This window comes from Notothenia coriiceps, unplaced genomic scaffold (assembly GCF_000735185.1).
Source record: "Notothenia coriiceps isolate Sejong01 unplaced genomic scaffold, NC01 NC01_scaffold00023272, whole genome shotgun sequence".
Lineage (NCBI taxonomy): Eukaryota > Metazoa > Chordata > Actinopteri > Perciformes > Nototheniidae > Notothenia > Notothenia coriiceps.
The window spans coordinates 165326-178180 of NW_011355973.1; the positions used below are offsets into that span (position 1 = coordinate 165326).

The 12855-nt window shown below is 43.3% G+C and overlaps 2 protein-coding genes across 3 annotated transcripts in view; one reads left to right on the forward strand and one right to left on the reverse strand.

The window, feature by feature from the left end:
* ube3a (ubiquitin protein ligase E3A) overlaps nt 1–8105 on the forward strand; it is a 13300-nt gene extending 5195 nt beyond the window's left edge. For both annotated transcript variants that reach the window (XM_010781440.1, XM_010781441.1), the window contains exons 6-11: nt 2179–2384; nt 2506–2670; nt 2766–2921; nt 3012–3085; nt 3565–3708; nt 4908–8105. In XM_010781440.1, the coding sequence (XP_010779742.1) occupies nt 2179–2384; nt 2506–2670; nt 2766–2921; nt 3012–3085; nt 3565–3708; nt 4908–5079 (917 nt within the window). In that variant the 3' untranslated portion in view covers nt 5080–8105. The remainder of the gene's footprint in view (nt 1–2178; nt 2385–2505; nt 2671–2765; nt 2922–3011; nt 3086–3564; nt 3709–4907) is intronic.
* Nucleotides 8106–8621: 516 nt separating this feature from the next.
* Nucleotides 8622–12102, reverse strand: LOC104954348 (cyclic nucleotide-gated channel cone photoreceptor subunit alpha-like). The gene is made up of 6 exons (XM_010781442.1): nt 12067–12102; nt 11499–11555; nt 10831–10896; nt 10424–10525; nt 10234–10340; nt 8622–10156 (listed from the first exon to the last, which is right to left on the reverse strand). Exons 1-6 carry the CDS (start codon nt 12075–12077, stop codon nt 8799–8801), a joined length of 1701 nt encoding a protein of 566 aa, XP_010779744.1. The 5' UTR covers nt 12078–12102; the 3' UTR covers nt 8622–8798.
* Between the last annotated feature and the right edge of the window lie 753 nt (nt 12103–12855).

Below are 12855 nucleotides of genomic sequence, written 5' to 3' on the forward strand. Positions count from 1 at the left end.
GTGCCCTTTATAGTCTGTGTCCAATATTGTGTATTTGTATATATTGTATATCCTATGCTAAGGTCCCGCTACTGGGACGTCGCACGCATCTCTGCTTGCCTAGCGGACATCTCTCGGTGGATGTCTGCTCACCACCTCAAGCTCAACCTTGACAAGACTGAACTGCTTCTCCTTCCGGGAAAAGATTGTCCCACTCTTGACCTAACAATCAACATCAGCACCTCTGTTGTTTCCCCGACTCAGACTGCAAGGAATCTGGGTGTGACCCTAGATAACAAACTGTCCTTCACTGCAAACATCGCTGCTACAACCCGCTGCTGCAGATACACTCTTTACAACATCAGGAGGATACGTCCCCAGCTGACCCAGAAAGCGACGCAGGTTCTGGCCCAGACTCTCGTCATCTCACGCCTAGACTACTGCAACTCCCTCCTGGCTGGTCTACCTGCATGTGCCATCCGACCTCTGCAGCTCATCCAGGATGCAGCTGCTCGTCTGGTCTTCAACCTTCCTAAATTCTCCCACACCACTCCGCTCCTCCGCTCCCTTCAGCTTCCAGTAACTGCTAGAATCCACTTCAAGACACTGGTACTTGCGTACCATGCTGTGAATGGATCTGGCCCTTCCTACATCCAGGACATGGTTAAACCGTACACCCCAGCGCGTGCACTCCGTTCTGCATCGGCCAAACAGCTCGCTGCACCCGCACTGCGAGGGGGACCAAAGTTCCCATCAGCAAAAACACGTGGGTTTGCTATCCTGGCTCCAAAATGGTGGAATGAGCTCTCCATTGAAATCAGGACAGCAGAAAGCTTTCACATCTTCCGGCGCAGACTGATAACTCATCTCTTTGGACTCCACTTCGAGCGATAGAATTACTAACAAAGCACTTATAAACTAATAAAGGGCTGGCTTATCTAAAGCCAGCTGAGTAGCACTTGAAATGTTTGGCTCTATGAAACCTGATGTACTTATATGATTCTGTTTTCTTCAAGGTTGTATCTTCCTGGTCGAATGCACTTATTGTAAGTCGCTTTGGATAAAAGCTCCAGCTAAATGTAATGTAATGAACACAGCCGTCAACAGGAGTATTTACAACAGCATATAAAAACAAAAATAGTGCATGTGGGTGCAAACTTATTCTCTGTCTTACTGTTACATAAATCCCATGAATGTATGAGATTAAGTTAGCTTTATCATCTCAATCAGTGATTAAGTGAATAATAAAGTTTCTATCAGGTCACTATCAGCCTGTCACTCATTATTTTTAGGGCGGGGTTTGGAGGAACAGAGGATACGGTGATTGCGGAAGCTTTCCTCTTGCCTTCACAAACTTTACACAAGTATTTATCAACTGAAAATAGCAAGAGGACATTCATACTCTGCAATCCAAGACTTGATTAAATCCACCATTAAACCTGACATGGTGCTAACGCGAGTATTTTTTAAAACATAAATCCACGTGTGTGTGAGCCGCAGCGACACGGAGTGATTCAGGTGCATTTATTGTCGTCGGATTCTTTCTACACAGTCTGTGAGCCGCGAGCGGTGAGCTACTGAAAAGCTGCGTGTTGGAGACCCCTGATCTAGAAAGTGCAACCAGTTAACACGAGTTCTATTATAATGGAATGTAAACCATTATAATAATATCATAACATTTATGATTTGAGCTTTGGGTTCCAACAACCACCAGATTCAGAGACAGTTTCATCCCACAGGCAATAAGACTGTTAAACACCTGAACTGTTGAAACAACATCCATAACATTCATCTGGCTGCTACTTAGTCATTATTTATCTAATATATCATTCCAATAGCTTGCATATAGACTCTTATTTCAACTATTTTTCTCTTTGTATTTACTTGCACTATATTTTTCTGTTTATCTGTGTTATTGTGTTGCACCTGTGACCTAAGATTTTCATCGACATAACTACTCTGTAGCTATGTTCGTATGACAAATAAAGAACCTGGAACCTTGAACTTGCTCTTCTCTAAAGTAACAGGTATTTGACTTTTATAAATGTGCCTTTAAATGCAAAGTGTGACATGTTACGTTGTTAAAGTCCTCTGTGTGTGAAGAGTCAGATTTCCACACAGACAAAGCAACAAAGAAGTCTCCCAGGGGTCATAGTTCAGTAATAAAACCTTTTTCTATGACTTTTTTCCCTGCTGCAGGCATGTTCAGATACGACGAGCACACCAAAATGTTTTGGTTCAACCCGTCATCATATGAAAATGAGGGCCAGTACACTCTGATTGGAATCGTTCTGGGCCTGGCCATCTACAACAACTGTATTCTGGATGTCCACTTTCCTATGGTGGTCTACAGGAAGCTGATGGGAAAGAAAGGAACCTTCAGAGACCTGGCTGTCGCAAACCCGGTAAGTACTATCTTAGCAAGTGTTCTGATTGCTCGTTAGCTGCTAAATCCATGTAGCTGTGAAGCAAATCTTACTTTCCAGACTGCAAGATTTTACAATAGTTGTTGACTTTGTTGAAAAGGTTCTGCACCAGAGTCTGAAGGAGCTGATGGAGTACGAGGGCAGCGTGGAGGAGGACATGATGATCACTTTCCAGATTTCCCACACAGACCTGTTTGGGAACCCGCTCATGCATGATTTAAGGGAAAATGGGGACAAGATTCCAGTCACGAATGAAAACAGAAAGGTGAGGCTACAAGAAAGCATGAAGAAGTGTTTAAACTGTTTGAAAAATCAGGGTGTGGGAAATAAACGGGGAACTGTTGATGTGCGTGTGTGCAGGAATTTGTGGCTCAGTATGCCGAGTACATGCTGAACAAAAGCGTGGAGAAGCAGTTCAAAGCGTTCAGGAGAGGCTTCCACATGGTCACCAACGAGTCCCCGCTCAAATACCTGTTCAGACCGGAGGAGATCGAGCTCCTCATCTGTGGAAGCAGGGTGAGATTTGTCAACAGACATTTAAACATATCAGGAAGACATTTCAATCTGCTTCATTTCAATCATTGTTTTGTCTCTTACATACTGCAGAACCTGGACTTCCTAGCACTTGAAGAAACAACGGAGTACGATGGCGGTTACAACAAAGATTCTCGAATCATCAAGTAAGAAGTGTTTGCAGGCACAGTATGGACACAAAAAGTCTGGCAGTGGATCAGTCAGTAGGGGCTTGGACTGTGAGCCGTAGGGTCACCGGTTCAAGTCCCCGAACAGACCTAAATATGGAGTGTGGACTTCTACTTGGAGAGGTCCCAGTTCACCTCCTGCCCTGCCGTGGTGCCCTTGAGCAAGGCACCGTACATCCCCCTTCTCCCATTGCTCCCCGGGCGCTGTACAATAGCTGCCCACTGCTCCCAGTACTAGACTCCTGGTGCTAGGATGGGTTAAAAGCAGAGAACACATGTCACTGTGTGCTCTGCATGTGAGACCATTAAAGAGGGGTTCATCCCTCCGATTCTATCTATTCTATCTAAGTGACTGTACATCAAATTATTCATCAGTTTAAGTTTAATAAAGTTAATACTACTTTACGAAAGATCCTTGTTACACTGCACTTTTTCTAACCATGTGTGTATGCTCGCAGGGAGTTCTGGGAGACGTTGCACTCGTTTGGGGAGGAGCAGAAGCGCTTCTTCCTGCAGTTCACCACAGGCACTGACAGAGCACCTGTGGGGGGGCTGGGCAAACTGAAGATGATCATCGCCAAGAACGGCCCCGACACGGACAGGTGAGCCACCTCGGCACTGTGCTCCACGTCTAGTGTTTGTGAGAAGACGTTTTGATGACGTCACGTTTACGGCCCTCTAATGCAGGGGTTCCCAAAGTGGGGGTCGCGAGATGATTACAAAATAAAAATGGCAAAATAAAAATAAATTTAAAAAAATGGATTATTTTTTATTATCAATAATAACGTTTGCATAGACATTTTCAGGGGCGGACTAGCCATCTGTATAATTTACCCACAACGAGGTTCTGTTTCTCAAACTTTACAAACAAATTAATTCACTAGCACCCCCCCCCCCCNNNNCCTGCTCTAATGCACGTGTGAATATCCCTCTCAATGGGGGACTGCATGGGAGCTGTCCTCATGTAGCCATTACACTTACTGAGACCTATTGGATTGAAGAAAGACTTCTCCAGCGTTATACTTCTCTCCAGTGACGTGGCAGGCATGGTGGCGTCTATCGTTTTTTTCCCGCCCAGTTGAGATTTAACCACGCCCACTTCCCCATGAGGAAAGCATCGAAATATGAATTTGAAAGCTACAATCCCTTCATAGAGCCTCTTTTTTTAAAGGTCCCGTGTCATGGCCATTTCTACTGATCATGATTCCATTGTTGAGGTCTACTAGAATAGATTTACATTGTTCAATGTTCCAAACTCACATTGGTTTCTCATACAGCACCTCTGTATAGTATGTGTATTCACTCCTGCTGCGTGGAGTCTGCGAGACATCGTGAATGGACGCGGGAAGGGGGGGGTTCCGAGGGGGCGGAAGCCCCCCCATCTGCGAGGCTCCACTAGCACCCGCACCACCTAACGCGGCGCACCTACAGTGTAAGCGCGCCACAGTTTCGCCGCTGTGAGAGAGTGTGTTTGTGTGAGGAGCTCCACGGATTGGTCCATTTGGGTAAGGGCACGCCACTGTACCCAGGAAGAAAAAGAGAAACCTCCAACGAGGCGTTCTGGGGCAGCATAGACAGGTCTTTTCTGTGTTGGAGTTTTACTCGCTACAGGTCGTACTTTGAGGGTTGGTGACTTTGCAGACCGTTCATAAAAACCTTCATAACACACAAGGGGACGGGTAATAATCGGAAAAGTATGACATGGGGCCTTTAAGTCATGCAAAGCTGAGTAACTTTTAATGAATCTTTTCAAGGCGTTTGGAGTTGAGTTCTGAGCAGCTGTGATGTTTTCACTCCGCAGGTTACCGACGTCTCACACTTGCTTTAACGTGCTGCTGCTGCCGGAGTACAGCTGCAGGGAGAAGCTGAAGGAGAGGCTGCTGAAAGCCATCACCTATGCCACAAAGGGTTTGGCAATGCTTCTGAGCGGCCCGCCCATCCCCCCCGCCCCCCCCGGCTCCATCACACAGTGAAACGGACTCCTACTCAGCAAGCCCATGAAACCCTGCACCGCCTTTCCTTATCAGACTCAACTGAAAAAGTTGAATCACAAGTATGATTTCAAGTCCTTAAAGAACGAGGAGCAATGGTTCCACTAGAGCTGCTGTGCCTGCATCATCTGTCATCAGTCATTGTAAGCACAGAGACCTCCTGATCAAAGTACCCCTCCCCCCCACATCCACATTACGTCAATGTGAAGCAGTGTCCCCGTCTTTTTCTATGTACAGAGAGGATCATTTTCCTTATTATTTATTTTAAGGTTAAAATGGGTTATTTTTCAATGCTATCTTTATGTGCAAGTTACCTACTTGGGGAAAGAGGGAGGGTTACTGTTAAACTATGTCAATCTGGAACAATTCAATCAATTCAACCCCCGTTATTGAACAAATATATGTTAAAGTAGACCTGAACTTTCCCCAGTGGACCGATAACATGTAGTAGAGTAATCTTTACCACAAAATAAGGAGGATAAAGCTCTCGCAGACCATTCCACTCACAGCCATCTGCTACTGTTTCTACCTAACCCATGTTTGAACAAGGTAAACATTTAGGTCATAATGACACATTGTGACAAAGCTGTTTTTCTTTTTTTGGTCCCTTTTTTCATTGGGGGGGGAGGGGGGCACCGCAGGTTAGACTAAAATCATGTCAGAGCTGTGTAAGTGCACTTAGACATTTTCAGAATGTTTGTTTTTTGGCCACAGGTCGCCATGATTGTTTGAAGCGTTTTATTTCCATGTCTTCCTGTGTTGACGATTCTAAATAAAACAGTATTTATATATCAGCGCGGTTGGAACTATGTGCACGTTTTGGAGGATGTACACGTGTAGACCAGTCACTGATGAGGATCTCAGATACAGACCTGGAGCTCTTCTTGTGCCAAGCTGACCCCAGTACTATACTCAGTCCATTGGACCTGTGTCTCTTGCTATGGTTCCACCTTTCCATTTAATACAGCATCAGCATCTTCAGTGTGAGAGACCCTTCCTCTGCTGATCTGAGGTCTCACTGATGTATGCTTATTAGTCTAGTTGCCAGCTCATAGTCCTATTGTGAACCTTGAAATGTTATGATAGAAATGTATAGTATGGGTCCCCAGCACATAGTAACTGCCAGATGCTAACTTGCATATGTTGGGCAATTTACACAATTAGCATACATTGCGCTAATTAGCATTATAGCCAATGTGGACAAAAGTTAAAAGGTATGCTAATTTAGCGAATTGCCCGAATGTGCTGGGGACCACTGCTATACATTTCTAACATAAAACTTTGGGGTACTCAACATTTCCGGGTTCACTATGCTGCCAACTAGACTATATAGGAGATGGGGAAACATTATTTAATAGAAACGATTACATTTTTGTTTGCTTTTCCTAATTAGCATAAAGTCAAGTTGGGCTGGAAGCAGGCAGAACATTCCCTCTGTAGAAAAATGAGTCCACCATATTTCAGTTTCACATATGTAGCAAGGCCAGGCTAACGGCCATTCTGATCTCGCTCTGTTCTGAGTTAGCTGAACATGTCCTGGATTGTCTTGTTGGCTCTGATGATTTCTGTTTGGATATGTTGCATTCAATGACTACAGGTGTCTAACAAAATGTGTTTGATAGCACTTTTACTGTGAAAGCATCCTCCAATAGAACAGGCAGATGTTTTTATTTCACTTGTTCAGTTGAGTAGGCTTAACCCTTTAAACACCTGTCTACAGACTGTGTACACTGTGCATTAGGGCAAGCAGCGCAATGCATCAGACACCCAAACATTATTTACATGCTTATTTAAATCAAATGGAACTTGTTGCATTATGCACATCCAATAACAATGGTGAGTGTAATACAGTCTGCTTTCATCTAAAGGACAAACCTGTGTTTTTATGCATTTATTTAATGACATCTGAATTGTTTTCTACCATTCTTTGCGTCCAGCGCATCAACCACTTTGTGAACGTCCACTTATGTCCAAGTCAGATTATCATTTGGAGCTAGTGTCACTACCAGACATTTTAATGATGAACACACCTACATGTTGTTCATTGTGATGGATTACACCACATTTCAAGAGTCTGCTTATATATTTTCTTACCAGCTGGAAATGAATGCCAACGGTGACCTTGAACAATGTATAGAATACTCCCAAAAAAACTATAGCAGACATTTGGACATCAGAAATGTAATGTGTATACAAAGACATTTAACATGTGTTACTTCTAAATGCTCCATGACCCCTCATCCTCAGAATGGTTATTAAATGGACCAGTCGATGCATAGAAGCTTTCAAACACACCCATTAGTCAGTGAATGCAGCTGGCTCAGGTGTAATCACTTGACCCACATATCATTAGTGGTTGTAGTAGAGAAGTCCCTCTCTTTAAAGACGCCTTTAATGTGAGTCCTCCTAGATCTTTCTCTAGCTGTTTGCTTTAATGTCCAGTACCAATCGAGAGTCACCAGAAACAGACAACATCCACTGTCTGTGAAAACCAGAGAGATCAACGAGGACATTCACATGTTCAGAGCAGATGCGTCATGTGTGTAGGTTGTTAGAGGTTCTGATTTGTGTTTCAGCTGCGGCAGAGCGCCCGGGCCCTTCTCTGTTCCATTGTTCTTACTTTGTCATGCTTTCAGCCGGACCTGGGCCAAATAAAAACTTAGTGTCGATGTTTTTAACCCCCTTTGGACCGTTTTGTGGAGTGCCTGGTGATGTGGACACACATTGGACTGTACTGCATGTTCGCAGCAGCCTCAACCCTCTTGTGTCGCTTAAAACCAAGAAGGAGGATTTCCTTCAGCTGATATTGAGCCCAGGTCTGGTGTCAGCTGTCCAACATCACTCTGTTGCTCACGTGGACGTGTGAAAGGTCAACCTGAGTTTGGAAAGGGAAGCTGTTTTCTTCAATATAATTACACTCAAAAGATACAAACTGATGAAAGGCTACATGTATTCAGTGTTGTGAAAACATGCTAAATAAATAAATGACAGCTTTTTTCCAACTTGTATTGCTTGTACTCCTGATTTGAGTCCACAGGTCATTTGTTGTTGTCAATTACTTTCCTGCCAAACACTAGTCTTAACTTCCACCTTATTAATACTCCAAAAAAGTTAGATTTAATATCAAAATGAATTGCTGTGGATGGAAATATACACGTCAATTTATTCAAAACAGTTCTTCAAAATCAACAAATGTCACCAAAAACAATCTGACTGAAAACACTTTCGAAAGTGTAAGTAGTATTACATGACAATTTGCCGATTGCTTCTAATAGTTTATTGTTAGTGCTGTTCATCATTCACATGACAGGTGCAAAATACTACAATTCTACTGTTGAGACCAAATGTGTACCTTTTTTTGATGCCTCACAACAACCATATTTATTTTTACAGTTAAACTAAACAACTTCTCAATTTTATCAAACAGACCGCTTTAATTAAACTTTGCCTGAATATATTGGTAAAAAAATAGAGTGAAAGATCAGAGAAGTTCTGTTAAAGGACGAGACTGAATCTGACCAAATAGACACTATATATACTCTCTTGGTGGGGGGGGGCACTTTCAATGCAACCTTTCTGTTTGAACACATATGGGAACAATGAATGGAGCCACTATGCCATGTGATGTGTACAAAGCGTCCGCTGTAGTCCTGTTGGATGACATCACAAGGAGAGTCCTTAAGTGGGGGTCCTGAGAGGGTCTACTCATCAGTCTCTTTGAGGGTTCGGACCTGGTTGGACATATTAGTGAGCCGTTGCTTGAGTTTCCGCTGGGAAGATTCAAACTGGCTTGTCAGCTTCCGAAATTTGACCGACATGACATCGTAACTGGCTTCCACCTTGTTGACTTTATCCTCCAAGTCTTTGGCGTCAGTAGCGTTGACCAGTGACTCATCGATGAGATTATCTTTCATCAGGATGGCTTTTCCTTTCTCCTCCAGCAGATATTTAGCGTCAGGATACTCAATGAGCGCTTCCATCAGATCGTCTTTGGACAGGGCGAACAGATCAGAGTAGCCGACACTTCGGATGTTGGCCGTTCTCCTGTTTCCTGCCTTGCTGCCCTTTATACCGAGAATGCTGATTTCTCCAAAGTACGCCCCATCACTGAGGACCACGAACTGGGTAACCCCATCATCTGCAACTACAGCCAACTTTCCTCCTTTGATGATATACATTTCCCTCCCAATGTCCCCCTTTTTACAGATGTAGTCACCAGGACTGAAGACTTGAGGCTGGAGTTTCAGAACCAACTCAACAAGCAAACCTGCTTCACAGTCTTGAAAGATGCGCACTTTCCTCAGGGTCTCCAGATGTACGTTGATGGCTATCTCTGCTTTTAGCTTGTCCGGCAGGTTCTTCAGCACCTGCTTCTCATCACAGGTTTTCTCCTCCGTCCACAGGTAGTCAAACCACTTCACCACCCTTAACTCCAGGTCTTTTGTGACCTTACGAAATTCCATGTACTGCTTTATAGAGTCAATCTTAGCCTGGAACTCTACACGTGCAGCATTCATGTTGGAAATCATGGCTCCGACGTTTCCTACGATGGTGGCAAAAATCAGAACACCAGTGAGGAAGTCAGCTACTACAAAAAAGTACTCGATATCTCTGACTGGGGGGGGAGTCTCCCCAATGGTGGTCAGGGTAAGTGTAGACCAGTAAAAGCAGTAGATGTATTGCCTGGACAGGGGAGCATATTCAGAGTTCTTCATGGACGGATACACCCAGGTGTCTGAGCCGAAGCCAAGCACCTTGGAGATGGCAAAGAAGAGGCAACCATTCCAGTGGATAATGATGAGGATGTAGAGTATAAGGTTACTAATTCGGAAGATGTTGGGATAGTTTGTTCGAGTTTCAGTCCGGTCAAAGAACTCAAAGAGTCGGCCTAACCTCAAGAGGCGGTTGAACCTCCACTCAGGGTTGTTAATTCCTATTAAGAGGAATATAATATCCGTGGGAAGAAGGGAAATGACGTCCAGTTTGAATTGCCGTGTCTTAATGTACTTCTCTTTCAGGACCTTTGTATCTTTAACAAGAAGACCTTGCTCCAGAAAACCTGTTGACACGTCAGAATTAGTAACATTTTTGAAATATAATATACATCTCACTTTCAGCTGAGTTTCTGTCACTGACCTGTCCTGGATCTCATCAGGGTGTCCAAAAAGTAGAGGCCATCTGAAGAGTAGTCCAGAACCATCCAAAGCGTGGTGTTTTTATACTGCAGTTCATTAAAACAAGCTCTGTAAGGAAGCAAAGCCATGATGAAGATCTCTGAAAACAACAATAAGGTAGAGAGAAAATACAAAATGCCATCGATTCAGACCTGGCAACCAGGAACATCATGTTGTAGAACACTGGGAAGGATATTATCCAAAGCCAGTAATAGTACAAATCTGTGGCAGGGTCCATGACCCACGACTCCTTCCTGAATGAGAGAAGGGATTTTGTTTGTTAAAATTAATTTGTATATTCATCAAAGGAGGGGTATTGGTCCATCCTAACATATTGTCCTGGAATCTACTCTCTACCCATGATCCAGATGATACATCAAATATACCTCAGACAGCAAGAATACTTACTCTACAGTTATTTTTGCTTACATTTTCAAATGTACCAAATCTTTCGGATACATTTGGAGAAAATGTGATATCTATAAAACCATAATCATGTTGTCAAAATGTGCTCTTTGATGGAAAGCTGCATCCATGGAAAAGAGCTTGTGGTACTCACGGTGGTACTTTCTTATCATCCTTTTTGGGTTCCTCTTTCTTGATGTCTTTCTTTTCATCCTTTTTACTGTAAATGTCCAGAAGCAGAGGCAGGTGAGGTTATTTGATCTTTGTCATCAGTCAGTACCTGCAGAGAACCTGTGGGGGGCGCTGTGACACAGTATTTTGTCATTTCTGAAGAGTAGGGCTCATAGTATATCCAAATCCTTCAAATGTACATCAGTACATAATGAGAAGACAGTGAAAAAGAACTCGCCTTGGGGGGGGGGGGGGATTGACCTTTACACACCAGGTGGTTTGATTTATTTACTTTTTGGTCTATAACATTGTCTTTAAAAATGCTAGCTGGACATCATGTTGTCCTGGGCGTCTTTATTTTTCCAATCAATGTAACTCTGCTGATGTTAGTGAGCCTTCCTAACTGAACATTTGCTGAGTCATAGAAAAACTAAATGTAATCAATCCCTGGTTTCCTTATGTTTCAGTTTGTCTACCCACTGCTGGTTAGACACATTGCATGAACATAGCATAGCATGCACCCAATAAATGAATTAGCTCTTTCATGTGAGAACAAAACATGTTTCATTTAATTGAATACGCTCTAATCTCTTTACATGGTGTTTAACAGATGTCTAGTGATGTGATTAAGGGTGTGTGAGAGGATCTTACCCATCGTTGTTGTTGCTGTTGTTCATGTTTTGGGCAGCCAACGCCAACCGACCATCACTGGTGGACAAACAAGGTTTGCAATATATTACCAACTCATGGCTCACACTGCACTCCTGCCTATATGTGAAATGACACTCTATGATTTCTGATAAATGAACTTCCACTTGGTCTCTAGTCTACATATGTATATATTTAAATAGCCTTAATCCTCTATCACCAGGCTCAGCCCAGGTACACTACAGGCGTTGTCCGGGGAGAAACAATGACTGATTCAGAGTGTATTAATGTGTTTGAACAAAAATTACTTTTGGCACTTTGCTCAGATTTTTCTGAATGTACAGCAGCTTCTCTTGATTCATTCTCAATCCCCGGAATAATGATGTGTTACTTCATGCAACCTTGTGCCGGAAACATGGAACACATGTATCCTCTCTTCACCTTTCCTCCCAGTGATCAAACCACAAATATATCAAGCAAAGCCATCATGATGTAAGCCAAGGGACTCTACACACAGTGAGGTGTTTCTATCGTGAGTGTGAGTATGGAGTGAAAGGCCCCTCCCACTCACCTGCTCCTCATGTTCTCCTCTGCAGGGCCCACGCTGCTCCCCCCAAAGTGCATCATGTGGGACAGCCTGGGAATAGAAAAATATATATATTATACATAATAAGGACACACTATATTGGTGAGTGCTGTTAATAAATCAGATGTTCACTCCTACACTCAAACAGGACATTTCAGGAAAGATTGTCTCATTTCAATATGCGTATACTTTGCTCTCCATGGCTAAATGAGAGCATATTGTCATTGTGTATGCCCTTCTTTAAGTCGTAAGATAAACCTGGGTGAAGCACGAGACTTCATAAACAGATTTAAGATCATTATAAATAATTTCCATTTGTGAGGGAAACCTCTGCAGCAATGGAGAGTCAGGACTCAGAGAGACACGAGGAGAGTTGGAGCTTTGATGTCAAACAATGATGTTTATTACAAGTCAACGGCCGGAGAATTCATATCACAAGTCACAGCAGCAAAAGGTTCTGACTGCACGGGTGGGTTGCCATGTCAATTCTGATCCGCCTCGCATCTTGGTAGACCCTTTAACTAGTTTACAGAGAGTCAAATCCACATATTGGGGATGGGCGTAAACATCTGGAGACACAGGAGATGTCTCTCACATCTGTGGAGCTTAGAAAGCCAGTGTTCTCACAGTCGTAAAACCCCCCCTGTGCCCGCCAGGTCAGGCCATAAAACCTGGTAGTATCAACATACGACTCCATTATCACATTCCTTACGGGAGATTAGAAGCAGGGATGGTCGTAAATGTCAACACACAGAATAGGTTAAATGTCTAGGA